Source organism: Polyodon spathula, chromosome 3 (genome assembly GCF_017654505.1).
Source record: "Polyodon spathula isolate WHYD16114869_AA chromosome 3, ASM1765450v1, whole genome shotgun sequence".
In the NCBI taxonomy this organism is placed as follows: Eukaryota; Metazoa; Chordata; class Actinopteri; order Acipenseriformes; family Polyodontidae; genus Polyodon; species Polyodon spathula.
The window spans coordinates 30,112,682-30,130,571 of NC_054536.1; the positions used below are offsets into that span (position 1 = coordinate 30,112,682).

Genomic DNA, 17,890 nt, shown 5'->3' on the forward strand with positions numbered 1-17,890 from the left:
ATGCTGCTGATTATGAAATGATTGAATATTGGACGGGGTCCAGCACTTCTTGGGGAGGGGAGGGGGAGTTTGGAAGACTACGAGCTGATCAGGCACAGAGGTCCTGCTGTGCTGCAGGTTGGTGACAGCAAGTTCTACCAGGATTTCCTGAGGCCTCCGTCAATCACTGAGCACAAAAAAAAAAAAAACCTGTACACAATCAATCTTTCTCTTTCACTATGGTATATATTAGCAGTGACATACACCCCCCCCCCTCCCCCCCCACCACCTTACACACCCAGACTTTTAAGATCCTCTATCCCAAAGTATTCATTATATATATCTCCATAATTATATATTGAACCTTATATTGTTTGCTTGTTTGACTCTGGCCGTTTTTCGGCCGGAAATTTCACATCGACCGCACCTACAGTTAAATCCCCATCCCAGTAAAGCCTGTGGGAATGTGGCTGAAGCCTGAATAAGGTAATTATTTAATAGGTAATTAAAGCTCCAGCCACCCCGGGCTCAGTCAAACGGAGAGTATTAGAGAGACGGAGCAGTAAACAGAAAAGAGCGAATGCTACCTCGACCAAACAAGCGAACAAAGGTACTCGTTGTTAGAAAAGATTATTATTATTTTGTGTTATTTCAGGGGTTAAATAGCCTTCGACCACTTATTTCAAAGTTGATTCTCACAGAGGGGGAACTCCTCTGCGTCACTGTGACAAAGACGGCTGTAGTGGGGACGTCAGACCAGAAGAAACACACAGTACTGCGAGAGGAAATGATAAATAGATGCGCTGCTGCACGGTTTATTGTTATAAAATAAAACAGGACAAAAACAGGACACGGCACTCGTCGCCAAAACAAAAAAAGGGACAAACAAAAACGAACTACACAGACAAACACACTGAGCTTCTATTTTAACTATTAACTATTCTTATTACCTTCATCTCCAATCCCGTTCTCCACTCACCAAACACACAACCCCGAGTGGGTGAAAACATGCAGCTTTTATGCAGCTGTACTGAGACTCGATTGCTAATCAATCATTCAATTGGAGTCGCGATACAGCTGCACGTGAATTAATAAAGTGCAATTCCCCGTGCTCACATATTATTACGTTTTACTTGCACGTGAAGTGCTGTGCAATCCTTGTGCCTAAATACAAATATACATTTTAAACACAGACCCATTTATATCAATACCAATGAGTATACACCAACATTAACACACAACATAAAATACACACAGGGGCGGGCACTTTGCCACAGTCACCCATATGTATTTATCCTGGCCCAAAACAGATTTTGGCACAAGAACAGCAGGTAAACATGGCATAGATTGCAATTTGGCTTGGGGTTTGTCGATAAGCAGAGACGGAAGCCCTGTACATGATCCATATGTATTCTTCCCTGTCTAATGATTTATTTTCCTTTGTTATCTTGTCTGATAATCAATTTTTAAGAAATGCAACATAGTTTAACCAACTGAGTTCTGTGCTTTTCCCATTTAAGTATATTAACACAGACCTGAAAAGGAAAAAGTCATTTTAACAAACCATACTGTACAACTAAGATATTGTTTAGGGGCAGAGATTGATGTTCTGCAATGTTACAGAGCACACATGCTGGGCTTCCCTTTGAAAAGTTAAAATAAAAACCACAAGAAGGAAAACATGCTTTTTACATGGTGGAGAAGTAAACTTGGACATACGATTTTAAAACCAAACCTTTTGATTTAGGTGATAGCTTAGCAATTAATTCACATAACATTCAACATGCTGGGGGAATTGTGATTTTATAACTCTTCTCATCCATTCTTTTGGTTTTTGAGCCAATGTCTCCGGCAGTGGGGCTCCCAGCTGTATTAAAATACTGTATTAATCCACTCAAAGTGCACTAGCTACCTGTAAAGTTCAGGATTACTTTCAAAATTCTCCTGCTTGCCTACAAGGCTCTTCATCACACAGGTCCAGAGTATCTCTCCAACCTGCTGAACTGCTATGTCCCTGCACCAAGCTGAGTTTCTCTGACTCTGGCTTGCTTGTCATGCCCAAGCAAAAATGCACCACACTCGGAGAGCGCTCTTTTAGCTTCATGGCCCTGACTCTATGGAACTCTCTTCCAGCTTCATTGCGTGTAGCTCCCACAGTCACGCACTTCAAATCAACTCTCAAGACCCACTTGTTCTCTCTTGCTTTCAATGCTCTTCAGCCTATATCTGTTATTAGCTGCTGTCTAAATTGCTGTCTCAGGGTTTTCACTCATTCTTATTTGTATGATGCTGTTTGACACACACATCCACAATGTCTAGAATTCACAACCTAGCCTTGGATATAATGTATTATGCGTGTATATAATGTATTTGCATTGTTTTTACTGTTTGTATTTAATGTACTATGCCCTGTATTTAATGTATTATGCATTGTTCCTCACTTTCTTGTAAAGCGCTTTGTGATGGTGGTCCACTTTGAAAGGCGCTATATAAAATAAATATTGATTGATTGATTGATTGATTGATTGATTGATTGATTGATTGTTACTGACATTTTCTACAGAATGAAACCGGCATTGTTTTTTTAATCCTATTATTCAAATGTATACTTGCTCTTGTCTATACACCTGCACCTTTATCAAACCACTCTGAGATTATATATATATATCAGTTCACAAAATATGTGAATAAATTATGCTTAATTTATGAACTGCTGACCTACATTAGTTTAGCTAATCCTTTCATGAAGTACATATAAACTTACAATGTTAAAATCTTACCCATTTATGGGCCCATTGATCATACATTTACAGCTGTAATGTCCAATGAGGATTCACTTAGACTGGTCAACACTATGGGCCTGATTTTCTATTTTCTATTGTGATCCTCCATTTTATCTGCTGGCGAATCACATTTCATGCATAATTTTCTGCAGTTCTAAATTGATAAGTAATGAGCATTTAAGCAGTTTTATCCGGCAAAATTGTTGTGTTAGCAAATGCTATATAAAACGCAATTGAAAATTGTACCAAACCAGTGGAGAAATGAGTCAAAGCGCAGATGCAAACATGAGGGCAAATTCTTATTTCAATTCAGTCTTACCAACTGCTCGTTTAATTAAGACAACATAAAACAAACAAACAAACAAACATGATCGTTAAACATTACGGGAGTTTGAAAGGAGGTAATGTTATAACTGCAGTGTACAGAAATGAAAATGAATGATTTTTTTTTTTTTGGATGTTCACAAAAGGTTTAAATTAGTCATTTATTCCATAACACTTTATTTTATCTCTCTACACAGTTGAAGACAGGCTTTAGTCTAATGCGTCCTGAAATACATTTTTTAATCATGTAAACCTTTTACATCTAATTTTTATTTTTTTTTTTTTTTTTTTTTTATTTTGTAATTTTCCAAAGTAGCCTATAGTTTGACATATTTGGGGCTGCCCTTGAGAATAATGCAAATTTGTCTCGCTTTGACACAAAGGGGTGGTGAAAAGCTAACTGGTAGAAGTTTATATTATCCAGCACTTGGGTCTTTAGAAAATAGACACATATTCTTAAATCATTACGTAATTCACCAAAAGAAACCGTGAGAATAACAAATTAACCAGACTAGTCCCGTCGTGTTTTACGCAGCTTTAGAAAATACTGAATCTATTGGAAAAACAGAGGTGTAGAAAAAAATGATTGAAATAATGCGATCGTCCAGCCGAACTCCTGGTGCAATAAGTTGTCGAATTACTTCCGGTGTAGCAACTCAAAGTCCACTACCTGGATTCTTGTATTCCTTAAATCCATCATAGTAATGCCAATCATTGTCATTTGCCAGTCGGTAGAAAATGTGCTCCAACATTGTAGTTTGTGGCCACTGGCTTGTACCTTGATTGGAAACATAATATACAGCAGTAATAGTTATATAATACAAGATGAAGATAAATTATTTATATTTACCTTTATGCTAATGACACTAATGTCTTCTCAGTTCATGAAAATTAGTACTGTGCTATAATTACATTTATTATCCAGGTCTGGCAATGGAAAGGGAAACAAGTAACGTGATGCCTCACATAATTTAAAGTACCAGTAGCCATATTGTTTACAGTTGCAGATGTACAGTAACTATAAAACTGAGTGACCAATTACCAGCAAAACAATCCCAATAGTAGTAAGTATATTAAAATATTTAAGCAATACTAAGGGATTTCTATAGAAATGTAAGAAATGACCAAAGAGAAGAATATAAAATTTCAAGCTACATTAGTCTTCGAGCTGGAATAAACCGCTGTCTAAATGAAAACAAAACTGAGGAATCTGTCAATACATACTCACCCTGACTTAGTCAGCTCAAATAGTGTATTTTTAGCAGGTTGTAAATGCTACAGAAAACTACATAGACATGTCTGCATATTATCCACCCCTCTACAACGCAGATCTTAAATGATTGAAATCTGAGACGGCGTGTTTTTATTCCTCCCATCTGTTCTGCTGAAACAATGTCTGCACTGAGAGGACAAGAACATTACTCAGTGCCATCTCAACTCCGCGCCCCGGTGTATCTTTGCAATGTCAATGTGCACAATATCCAAATAAAGATGCACTTACTTGTGCATGTTTCAATTAAATTAATTTACTCAGCTTAACTTAATGTGTAGTTCAACGTTATCAATGGGACTACTTTACTGGTGTAAGGATATTTAGTAAAATTAAAAAAAAAAAAATTAAAAATTCTTTGCCCTAAACAGGATGTTTTTGTTTTTTTTCAAATCCAGTGTTTTACCTGGGTTATAAATGCAATAAGGTCCTTCAGGGTGTCCGTATACGTCGAACATACTGACTTGGAGGTTGGAGACACTCAACTTTGTTTCATGCCGCACAACTGCCCAAAGCGTCCGTATATTCGACATATGTAATTCTGGAGTCAAATGTATTTCCATATAGATGCTTTTTATACATTTCCGAAAGGTTAATGAACAATGGCAAAATATTTGTAGATTTCCTATAAAACCTAATCCGTATAACAAAAACAGCATATGGATAAATCACTCTATTTTTTATTTTTCTTTGCTTTCATGAACTACAAAGTGACAAGGTTGCTAGAAGGATGGAGGAGGTTTTTGTACCTACAGCTGATAGTGCCATTAGGGAATATAAACAAACTGAAGAGTCAACAAGGTCTGTTATCTGATCGTGTAGAGTACTCAGAAGACCAAGTCTAAGGAAGAATGTAGTAAACCGTTACCAAGAAAGTAGATTTCAGTGTAAAACTGAAGTTGAGTGATGGGCTGTGGCTTGTTTGTCTGCACCGGCTCATCTGCAGAATGACTGTAGTTACTGTCTTGGTATGATGATAATTGATTGGGAAGAATGTGGCTTCAAATCAATTTCCAATCAGCCAATCATCCAATCTACTGTTTAAAAGAGAGTCGATCTTCAATAACAAAGGGCAGCAGGTAGGAACCAGGTACACAAATGCAAAGCTATTTTAACCTTGAAATACCCCAGTTACTTATTCAATTTGTGTTAATTGGATAACATGCCAACTTACTACCTCTGCCATGTTTGCCTGCTATTTTTTTCCCAAATCTATTTTGGGCTGTGATAAATACAGTGGCTTGCGAAAGTATTGACCCCCCTTGGCATTTTTCCTATTTTGTTGCCTTACAACCTGGAATTAAAATTGATTTTTTGGGGGTTTGTATCATTTGATTTACACAACGTGCCTACCACTTTGAAGATGCAAAATATTTTTTATTGTGAAACAAACAAGAAATAAGACAAAAAAACAGAAAACTTGAGCATGCATAAGTATTCACCCCCCCAAAGTCAATACTTTGTAGAGCCACCTTTTGCAGCAATTACAGCTGCAAGTCTCTTGGGGTATGTATCTATAAGCTTGGCACATCTAGCCACTGGGATTTTTGCCCATTCTTCAAGGCAAAACTGCTCCAGCTCCTTCAAGTTGGATGGGTTCTGCTGGTGTACAGCAATCTTTAAGTCATACCACAGATTCTCAATTGGATTGAGGTCTGGGCTTTGACTAGGCCATTCCAAGACATTTAAATGTTTCCCCTGAAACCACTCAAGTGTTGCTTTAGCAGTATGCTTAGGGTCATTGTCCTGCTGGAAGGTGAACCTCCGTCCCAGTGTCAAATCTCTGGAAGACTGAAACAGGTTTCCCTCTAGAATTTCCCTGTATTTAGCGCCATCCATCATTCCTTCAATTCTGACCAGTTTCCCAGTCCCTGCCGATGAAAAACATCCCCACAGCATGATGCTGCCACCACCATGCTTCACTGTGGGGATGGTGTTCTTGGGGTGATGAGAGGTGTTGGGTTTATGCCAGACATAGCGTTTTCCTTGATGACCAAAAAGCTCAATTTTAGTCTCATCTGACCAGAGTACCTTCTTCCATATGTTTGGGGAGTCTCCCACATGCCTTTTGGCGAACACCAAACGTGTTTGCTTATTTTTTTCTTTAAGCAATGGCTTTTTTCTGGCCACTCTTCCTTAAAGCTCAGCTCTGTGGAGTGTATGGCTTAAAGTGGTCCTATGGACAGATACTCCAATCTCCGCTGTGGCGCTTTGCAGCTCCTTCAGGGTTATCTTTGGTCTCTTTTTTGCCTCTCCGTTTAATGCCCTCCTTGTCTGGTCCGTGAGTTTTGGTGGGCGGCCCTCTCTTGCCAGGTTTATTGTGGTGCCATATTCTTTCCATTTTTTAATAATGGCTTTAATGGTGCTCCGTGGGATGTTCAAAGTTTTGGATATTTTTTTATAACCCAACCCTGATCTGTACTTCTCCACAACTTTGTCCCAGACCTGTTTGGAGAGCTCCTTGGTCTTCATGGTGCCCCTTGCTTAGTGGTGTTGCAGACTCTGGGGCCTTTCAGAACAGGTGTATATATACTGAGATCATGTGACAGATCATGTGACACTTAGATTGCACACAGGTGGACTTTATTTAACTAATTATGTGACTTCTGAAGGTAATTGGTTGCACCAGATCTTATTTAGAGGCTTAATAGCAAAGGGGGTGAATACATATGCACGCGCCACTTTTCCGTTATTTATTTTTTAGAATTTTTTTAAACAAGTTCTTTTTTTCATTTCACTTCACCAGTTTGGACTATTTTGTGTATGTCCATTACATGAAATCCAAATAAAAATCCATTTTAATTCCAGGTTGTAAGGCAACAAAATAGGAAAAATGCCAAGGGGGGTCAATACTTTCGCAAGCCACTGTACTAGGGCTGTCACTCGATTCAAAATTTTGATAATTTAATTTATGGGCATCAGTTGATTAATCAGTAGATTGATCTGTGCATATTTTTAATAAAGGTAATGATCTTATAGTGGCTGTCCTACATAGTAATACTAAAAAATTAATAGAATCTAAAAAACAAACAAACAAACAAAAAAACAATGGGAATGTTCATTTTTAAAAGCATTATTATTATTATTATTATTATTTAGATTTTAGTCAATGTAATACATTTTCACATAACAACTGTTCTTTAAGAACTGTTAGTCACACAACACAGCTGAGCTGCGTTTCCATTGTCTCAATCTACCTTACCGCTATGTACTTGGCTTGCTGAACTTCTTCTTTTATTCTTTTTGAATCTTGTTAGAGGTACCGGAGAATATTGTGGCTATTGACAAGTGATTGTTAACAAGTTGTCACAGTCAGAAATCAGAGAAAGTAATTCCACATAATTACATCTATTTGAGGAATTGGTGCCTTCATCATGCCCTCTGAATGCCAGTTCTTGCTTGCCAACAGAATCAATCAAGCTTTTAAGAACCTCATGATTTTTTCTTACTTGCTCGTTGTGATGTTCTGTATCCCTACACTTCTGCTCATCCAGTTGAACATCTATCCAGGTTTGTCCAAATGTTTTGAGTGTTACAGTGGCTCACAAGTGACTTTGGGAACGCTCTTGCTTTTGTTCTGACTTTGATAGACATCCTAGATTGCTGTGGCCAGTGCTGTTCCATAGCGCCTTTTCTGTACTGAACAAAAGACAGTTCCAGCAGTATTCTTTTTTTTTTTTTTTTTAATTTACAGCTACCGGTAAGCTACGGGTACCTTTAATAATTAGAATTTTCGAAGTGGCGAGTATATCCCTTCCCCTCCTGTGTCGGTTCGGGTATTTCTGGTGTATACCTCCCTTTTTTTTTAAGAAAGTTTTTCTTGAAAATTAATTCGTAACCAAATCAACTACGATGTCTCCGTTGTCTGATGAGTTTTTTTTTTTTTTTTTTAATTTGTAAAAAGCAATTCTAAATATTACTTCAAAGTTCTCAATAGAATTCTCAACAACGGTCTCTATAATATTAGCAATATCGTGCAAAATTCAGCTATTCTTACACCGCACACCCTAGCGTATTTATTACTCGCCACTGCTCACTAATAATTGGAGAGCTGCAAAACAAGAGGCAGATGTATGACTTTCCCATTGGTTAAGCTCACAAGACCTTCAACTAAAATGGAGACTACGTTCAACTGCGTATGTCCTGCCTCTGCTCACTCATGATTGGACACCTGCATAACAAGGTGCAGATCTTTGACTCTCCCATTGGTTAAACTTACTCAAGACCATCAACTGTTTATGTCCCACCTCTGCTCACTTATGATTGGACTGCCGCAGAGAAAATGCAGATCTTCTATTGGTTGATTTTATTTAATATTAAATTGTATTTTTTTTTAATGTTTTTATCTGCAATCAACTCTTTAGTTCGATCTGTTAATTGGATCAGCCCTAATATGGGTGACATAGAGGGGTTCCTCCTCTGTGAAAATCAACTTTGAGATAAGTGTCCCAAAGCAATTTTAACCTTGAAATACCCTAGTTACTTATTCAATTTGTGTTACATTTGCAGGATGCGAAGAAGCTGGCTGAATAAGAAACCAACTTCAGCATTGTAAATATTACCACAATGTACTATTGGCCCTGGTTATGGCACATTTTTCCATGAAAGGCAAAAACACCAATTACAATTCTAAAAACAATAACTACAAAAACAAACAACAACTTAAGTTTACTTACAGGGCTCAACATTCAATTAATTTATTTTTGGGGTGATAACATCATAAAGTTGCTAACTTTATTTTAGAAAAATTAGAGAAAATAGCTTTTGAGGATCCAGTCAGTTGTTTTGTCCGTGTTCAAGTTTGAGGCCTTTCTAAAGCAAGTTGAGGTGAACGGGAGTCCCAGAGGAGACAATGCCAGGATTCACAGGTGACCTTTCTGCACTTGACACAGCTTGCCTAATTACCAGCACTAAAATGAAATGAAGCAGCAGTCTCTAGTGGCCTGCCCTGGTCAAGGTGAGTGTTTTGACATATAGATTGTGCTGTTTTTAAAGCAACTGGTCAGCCAGGGATTACAGAGAAGGTCATTAACTCATTGTGATCTCTTAGGACAGTAGACATATACCGTGCTCTTGGTACTGAAAGCTTACATTGATATGCCAATTATTATTGCAGTACAATACTTGTTAGAGGTCACCTCTGTCCTAACAACTTTTCCATTTCCATATTCAATTGAAAGAATGTTCAAACCACAATTGTATGGAAATAATAAAATAAAATAGCACTGACACAGCCCCACAAAGTGTTCGCAACTTGATCTCTGGTTAGTTCCACTGTCATATATAGTAATCAGGGATATGCAAGTTATTCACTTAACGTAAGCTTATTAAAAGGATGGATACTTGTTTAGATTTTGTATATTCACACACATTAATGCACCAAGATGTCCCCCCCCCCAAAAGAAAAATAGACAAACAGTGCTATCATTCAGTACATAATCGTGGATTTATCTAATCACTCTATACAACCAGAAGTACATGAATCTGCACTATTGTGAATTGACTGTACAGTTAATGACACTATCCAAATTACATAAGCAGTCAGTACATCTCTATCTGAAACAATAATGCAATGCTTTCTTTTAGTTTATTTTTATTACTTCTTGTAAATTGTCCATGAATAAAACAGTTTTCATTTTTTTTAAACTAGAAATACATCATATTTTATTGAGAACATCAATCTGACAGATCATTTCTTTATAATATTGATTGCATTTTTTTTAAATCCCAAGGAGATTGTTCACGAACCCAACATAAATCAGTTTTTTTCCTTCTATAAAACCCAGCTTTGCTAACTCTTACGAGATATAGGCCAATACATTTGAATGATTTATACCATACAAATTATTTGTATAATGTATATTGCATTAAAGCACTAAACCTTGCTAAAAATTACAGCAACTGACCAGCTAAGATTTCGGAATTGAAATTAATATATTCTAGCCTCTTAGTGGGCACCCAGCAATATGAAATTCCAGAAAGTGTTTACTGCAAATAGATGCATTTAGGAGAGTAGGCAATGAACAGTTTACTTTAGAACTGCACAGTAAAGGGTTTTTCAATTGACCCATTATTTTTTGGACGTGAACCAGGACGACAAGTTGAAAACCACCAGTTCTAACCAGTTAATACCAGCGCTGGTCACTGCTGGATTTCCCTCAGAGAAGGGAGGAGATGACAAGAAATGCAGATTCACCAAGCCCTGTACACTAACTGGCCACTATAACACAGAGATTGAATAAAGGTTTATTTTATTATAAAAAGAAACACAGATGATAAAGTAGACTGCACCTGAAACCAGCATGATAAAACCAAATAGGCGTTGTGTGTTAAAGTTCTGCAGAACTCCCAATACTCCTTGTAGTTGGGTTACCTCTCTGCAATCGTGTGATCCCAGTAGCCTGCATTATATCAGCCTATAAATTCTGTTTAAACTACCACTGGAGAAATCATCATAGTAGACTAACCTGGACCTGCTAGGACCAGACCATATTCAGATTAGTGATTTGTATGGTGTGGATTGGGTGATGCCATAGATACATCATCCTTACCGACCTGTAATAATTTAGAAATATTAAAACAAATGTTACCATTAATGTTTTGACTAGAAGTCTTTATTAATGCCTCTGGGTGTTTGAGAAAGACTTCTAGTTGAAACTTTGTTACTGAGTTTATCGAGTTTCTTTTAGTATGTCTAGATTTCTACAATTGCAGTACTGATAGTAATCTGCTACACATAAATGCATTGTCTAGTCTTTTATATTTATAGTTAATCCGCAATCAGTAATAACCCTTTGCATTAATAATACAGACAGCTATAAATGTTTTATGCACTGTGGCAGAGTGTCCCGCCCCGTTGTATTTATTAATGTTTTATGTTGTATGTAGTTTGTTAATGTTGGTGTTTTAGGTGTAAAATAAACGGGATACAAATATGGATTATGAGCACGAGTGTTATAAAGTGTAATTTGTATTTAGACAGGAGGATCGCACAACTCACGCCACGTGCGGATTTAAGTGGGTATTGATATGTGAGCACAGGAGTACACAGATTAGTTTACATGCTGTAAGTGCATAATGAATTGGTAATTGAATCCCAGCACAATTGTATATAAAGATGCACAAAGCACTCACTCTGGGTTGTGTGTTCGTTAGTGGAGAACGGGTGTAGTTAGGAGAGAATTAAAAACTAAAATAAACAACTGCTACGACGTGCTGGAAGTGCCAGCGCGGTCTTTGCTTGTTGGGTTCATCCACGTCTGTTTTGTCTGTCTGTTTGTTTGGCCAGTGCACCCTTTATTTTCAGTGTTGTGTGTTTTGTTTAAGTCTTTTGTTTGTTTTATCATTTAATAAAATACTGAGCACCGCGGCTCAGTTTCATCCGCCAGTCACTGTTTGGAGTCCGTGTTCTTCCGGGTCTGACGTCACCACTACAGCCATGCATGTCCAGTGTGTTACTGTTAAAAGTGTGAGAAAGAGGTGAAACGAAAGCCATGTACAGAAACTCGCCTGCTTCAACTAGCTCAAAAGCAGACAAACTCGCAAGACTGCTTCAGACTTGTTTTAGGCTAGAATTTGAATCCACTTACTACTATTTTTATTACACTATTTGACTAATACTAAAACATCAAGCACAGAGCACATGAATTAAAATGACTTAACACAGTATAGTTCCAAATGATCAGGATTTACAATGAAAATACACATTTGAGAATATACACACTGGAGACATAATTAGTGGATGACTGTGCATGGAATTATTTGTTAGCTACAATGGAAGTATGAGAGCCTAAAGTAATACACACTATTACAATGGGGCAACAATGTTGTTTTTTTTCCAATAGCTAAAGAGATTTATTTTATTGTAACAATTACAAGGAATGCATAGATTTAACAAATACAGTACCTGATCTACATAGTTATACTGTGGCTCTGTCTATAGTCCATCTTGGGTGGTTCACAATAATTGCTTTTAGAACATTTAATTTAGGTTCTTTAAGGATATACAAAAAAAATGTAATTGAAGTCCAGCTCAAGTCAGAAAATACTAGAAACAAAAATTAGGCTCCTTGTAATCATTCAAAATTACATTCAAAACACCTTATCCATGGGTGCTTTATTCTGTGAGTTTACAGATGTATTGGTACAGCCGTTCCGAAAATGAATCCACAGAAAAGCGCTTTAAAACCCGGTCTCTCCCGGCCTCCCCCATGCCCTGTCGTTGGCCGGGGTCCTTCACAAACTTCTCCATGGCCTCAGCAAAGCATGCCGGTTGGGGATCGCACAGGAACCCAGTTTCCCCGTCGGCTATGGACTCCAGCGGGCCACCTGAGTTGACAGCGATGACCGGACAGCGCATGTACATGGCCTCCACAGGGACAATGCCAAAGTGCTCGTTGCTGGGCGTGTACAGGACGCAGGTGCAGTGATGGAGGAGGGAGATCTTCTGCTCATCAGAAAAGGAGCGCAGGAAGGTTACACTGTCTGATAAGCCAAGCTTAGTGGATAAATCCTTGAGCTCCATGTAGTGATCCACGTTCTCTGGCACTCTCTCGTCATAGCCACCAGCCATCACAAGATGAACCTTCTTCCACTCATTTCCAGAGAGCCTGCCCTGAAGGTTCTTCAAGGCTTCCAGGGCCAGGGCCAGGTTCTTCTTTACTCAAAATGCACTGAACAAAACGTTGCTACATTTGACATGACAAACTTCTCTTGGACTAACCTGGTCACAAAACACTACATCAAACTCCAACCCGCTGAAGATGAGGCACAAGGCGACATACACCATGCGAATGTAGGCGCAGACTGCGTGGAAGTAGCCAAAGATGCTTGTGGGCAGCTAATCCCCCACGCAGACTATGGGGAGGGCGGGGTGTTTGGTCTCTGAGAAGCAATGGTCGGGGTCGTAGTGTGCAGTCCATATTTGAACCTTACAGCCCTTGGACCGTAGAGCCAGAGCGGCATCCACCACAAGCCGCTCTGCGCCGCCAATCCCTAAATCGGGGTGCAGAAACACCACATTCACCATACTACTAATGGTTATTTAGGTATTAGAAAACACTGTCTATACTGGTGTATTGAATTACTTTTTTGAAATTGGTTTAATTAGTTTATTTATTCTTCCGGAGAGCAGACTTTTTCTCCGTGAATAAAATCCAGTGTTACTTTGTTGTAGATTTGACCCAGTGACCAAGACAAAAGTTTTGTAAAAATGTTGAAAAAAACAAAACAAAAACTAGGAATAGTTTTATGCTGGCAGCATTATAATCGGTCAGTTGTTTGTAATTGGCAGCTTTCGTGCCTATAGTATAAATAAACAAAGTTTGCGTTTTCAGCACGTAAAAATATCAATACAAGTAGTGCAAAATGAACACTTGCACATATGTGAGGAATAAATACAATTTCCTTATTTACCACCAATAGGATTATCTACTAACAATTCTCCCGAGGAAAACACACACATCGACGACATATTCCCTGACCACCCTTCACAATCTGCTGTGAGCAGGATGTAGCGTAGACTCTATGATGAAACTGAAGCGGTTTGTTCGCCATTTTGGATCAATTGATATACAATTCGGAACAATGCTAAAGTATGGTGAGCCAAAATGGTTCCAGTTTCCTCACATACTCTACTTACGAACTGCGTGTGCATGCCATTTAGGGACACATCATCTTTTTCTGGTTAACTGCCCATTTAACTGCCTGTATTTTAACCGTGTTTCCTTTTTTTTAAATAATATTAAAACATGTTCAAAACTATTTTAAAATGCTTTTTAATCCATTTTTCAATATAATTAACTCTTTACTTGCTTGTAGTTGAATTTAAATTGTATATATATATATTTTATAGTCAGGTGATTTTTGGAACGGCTTAGAAGGTCCTTCGCCGTGCAGTCTTTGCCTGTTTAGCGACCCGTCATCATCTGAAATTCTGCTCTTCAGTTCCAGTTTCAGTCCACAGAAACTCATCAGAGACGGTGTGCAGGACGCAAACGAGCAGGGCGATAGTACCGATAAGAGAAGAACAAGTGAACAAACTAACAGAGAGTCTATAAACATGGTGAGTAAGAGTCCCTCTTATATTCGCTTTAAGATGAATGATTCAAACAAAGATTACGTAGCCAGCATAGTGATGTGGTTTCCTTCTGTTTCTACTCAACAATACTAAAGTTATTGTTTGTGTAAATATATACGTTTGTTTTATTTTTTATTAAGCACTACAACTTTATCCCCCCCCCAGTAGTTTATAGTTACTGGTACTCGAAGTCGTGTTCTTGAATGAATGAGGTGACGCTAGTCTACTGCTCTGTAGACGTGGCTGAGTGTGTAATTAATGTGCTGGTGCCACACATTTGGAACTGTGTGGTGGCGTGGCTCGGCTCGGTCCGAATCAGTATTTTGTAGCTTGCAGTAATATTCAAGGCAGTTTTTGCACAGTTGGTGGTTGTACGTCATTTTAGTGTGCTCAACACATACTACTACAGCTGTAATGATCATTATATATGCTTGCTTGCAGCAGAGTCAGAAAAACCTACCCTAAGTATACTTTAATTTACAGTAAAAAAAAAAAACAACGTACACATTTAACAGATTACACGTTATTAAAGTAATGCTACTTTCAAATTTGAATTGTTTCGTAGGTGTTAGTTTTAAAGTAATTTTATAAAAAAAAAAAAAAAAAAAAAAGCGCTGGTTTATTTAAACTCAGATTTTGGTGATCAACGGCCAAGTCACCGTTGTATATTTCTCTGTCCTTTTGAGTGTTTTGTATTAAGCAGGCCCGTTAGTGGGGCCTGTTTAGTTTATTGCTGAGAGTGGAGAGAAGAGCGCTGTGCATTCTGGGGGGTGTATTGGTTTGTATACAGTACCGCTTAACCAGTCGATTGCTGTAAAGCTATTAAGCCCACTAATTGTTATTTTATCATTTCAATTAAAGGGGGGGGCGGGCTGGTGGTACTTTGAGTGTCACAAATTTGTGTATTTGTTTAATTAAAAACTAAGAATCGGTCCTAATAGTTTGTATATTTTGTATTGTCCACTTTGTATCTTTATACTTCTGTGCAATGATACAGGTTGTGTTGCGTCATCATGGATTGTTTGTTCATATTATCAAAGCGTGTTTTTCTTGTAGCCTGGCCCTGCAGCAAGTGCGACCAATGTTGGCGCCTCCAGTCGCTCCCCCAGTAAAGCTGTTGCTTCCAGAGCTGCTGGCTCCACTGTCAGACAGAGGTAAAGTGGCAGGATTACTAAATGGGAGTAATCAAGTATTCTCTCTTTGGCATTACCACTTTCTGCAGAGTCCTGCTCAGTTCTGCAGACTTTATATGCAATAGTGAAGCCCTTTTAATCTGCCTCCACAATGTAGATTCACTCTGTGCAGCAGGTATTAGGACAGCAGTCATTAATCACACTGATTGCACTAGCTGAAACATTTGACCTTTTTGATGTAGTAACAGCACCACATGTGAGACACACAACTCCCTCTGCTGCACGTAGGACATAGGTGGTGTTAATACCATCCTGATACAAGTAGCTCTTGGTGTCAATCTACAGTACTGTGCCAGGATAAATGGAATAAAAAAGATGCTACCAAAATAAGAACTAGCTGTTGCAGCAATATTTACTTGCAGTTTCTCATGTGTTTTGTTAACATCTATAGGGGCAGCTTTAGAATTAAGTTTTAACGAAAACCAACAAAGTAATTGCATGTTAATTCCATTGCCAGATCTTTAAGTATTATGTTTTCTCTCTGTAGGAAAGCCACCAGCAGTGGAACAAGGACTGCTAGTCGTGCATCCTCGGCAGGCACAGGAGGAATGTGGAGGTTCTACACCGAGGACTCACCCGGTCTCAAAGTGTGAGTATTGTCAGGGTGTCATGGCTAAATGCCATAGCTAGCTTATGAAAGGGCTGCTAACAGCTTTGAGGCAGAAGGGTCAATTAAAAGTAAACCCTGTTACTACTGTTATGAAGCTTTGTTGTAAACTTGAACTCTACAGAGGGTCCACATATCTAGTATTGTAATGACTAACTGGAGCAGAAACATAGTTGGAGGTGCTGGGTACTGAAGGTCATATATTAATTCAAACTTAAATAAAGGAATAGGAATTTGCAGGAGAGTCAAAGGGCTACAGTTAGATCCTGAAATAAATAGCTGTGGTAATAATAATAATAAACTCTCTGGCTGTAGCCAAAACTTATTATGTGCTCTTAATTTTCTATTTTAGCTATCCACTTCTCTCCCAATTACCTTTACCTTGTTTCTACATTGAAGCAGGGTAAAATGTCATAATTAAAATATACCTTAGACCTCTGAACTAAACTTGGAAGGCAAAACATTATCAAAGATATGCCATTGTCAACTCAGCTAACAACATAGATCCAGTTACAATAGCAGTTATCTATTGGCTCTGTTTTTGTCACTGTAATAGTATGTTTTTTTCTTCTCTTCCAGTGGCCCAGTTCCAGTGCTGGTCATGAGCCTACTCTTCATTGCATCAGTATTCATGCTTCACATCTGGGGCAAATACACCCGCTCATAAACTAGAGAACTGCACCACCTTGTCCCGCCACACCTGCCATCTTAACATTTATTCAACCTGGACCAAAAGCCTGGCGCAATTTTTTTTTTTTTTTTTTTTTTAAATTTAAATGAAATGAGTAAAACTTAAATTAAATGGCTCTAATAATTGAGAGTTGGAAAATTTACATCACCCCTCCAGGTGTTACACAAAAGCAGTACATGTGGTGTTTGTCCTGAGTTTAAGCAAAGCATTTCTACACCTGTACAATTCTCCAGTCTTTAGCTCCGGTTTGACTGACCTAGAAGAATTCCCTTTTTGTTATACAAAGCATTTGTACAATACATAATGTGTTACTGTACAATAAATATTCAGTGTTTATGTATTGTTGGCTTGGGTCTGACATTTAGATCCTAGTGATGGTACCACTATAACCATAGATTCCTGATTTAATTCACTACTCTTCAATGTGATGGTACTTTGTTAGTCTTTTATAAAATCATTGGATGCAGTCACTATTGAAACAGATGCTTGCCAAAGCATTTTAAAAACTAGGAACACATAAAATACCATATTCAGAACTGGTGCTGTTTCTGCTTGTGTTGATAGTGATATGCAGGGGTGCACAGTTTGGGTTCTTAAGGTCTGGAGTATTCCTGGTCTTTGTTCCACCTGCACCTTAAATGACTGAATTAAACCAATGCAATCATCTCCCTGGCCTTAATTAGTTTGTTATTTAATGATGCCTCTAAAATGATGCCAGGATGCTGGACCTTGAGGACCTATTTTGATTAGCTGTTGGTGGATGTGTACCTAGAAAGAGCAGCTTGTAACTCGAATTGCAATGCACATGGTGTCACTAGAGGTTTAATTATTAATTTATTTCTTAGCAGATGTCCTTATCCAGGGCCACTTACAATTGTTACAAAGTGTACCATTATAGAATATAATACAGGTAAGAGTAGTTATGAAAGTACAATAAGATCAAGTACTGGTACAATTTGGTGCCA

The 17,890-nt window shown here is 38.1% G+C and overlaps 2 protein-coding genes across 2 annotated transcripts; one reads left to right on the forward strand and one right to left on the reverse strand.

The window, feature by feature from the left end:
* Positions 1 to 11,527: 11,527 nt before the first annotated feature.
* LOC121308936 (alpha-1,3/1,6-mannosyltransferase ALG2-like) lies at positions 11,528 to 13,384 on the reverse strand. Its single transcript, XM_041241671.1, has 2 exons — positions 13,291 to 13,384; positions 11,528 to 13,017 (listed from the first exon to the last, which is right to left on the reverse strand). Exons 1-2 carry the CDS (start codon positions 13,382 to 13,384, stop codon positions 12,473 to 12,475), a joined length of 639 nt encoding a protein of 212 aa, XP_041097605.1. The 3' UTR covers positions 11,528 to 12,472.
* Positions 13,385 to 14,260: 876 nt separating this feature from the next.
* On the forward strand, positions 14,261 to 17,265 carry LOC121312959 (protein transport protein Sec61 subunit beta-like). The gene is made up of 4 exons (XM_041244976.1): positions 14,261 to 14,419; positions 15,491 to 15,588; positions 16,115 to 16,216; positions 16,814 to 17,265. Exons 1-4 carry the CDS (start codon positions 14,417 to 14,419, stop codon positions 16,899 to 16,901), a joined length of 291 nt encoding a protein of 96 aa, XP_041100910.1. The 5' UTR covers positions 14,261 to 14,416; the 3' UTR covers positions 16,902 to 17,265.
* The last annotated feature ends 625 nt before the right edge of the window (positions 17,266 to 17,890 follow it).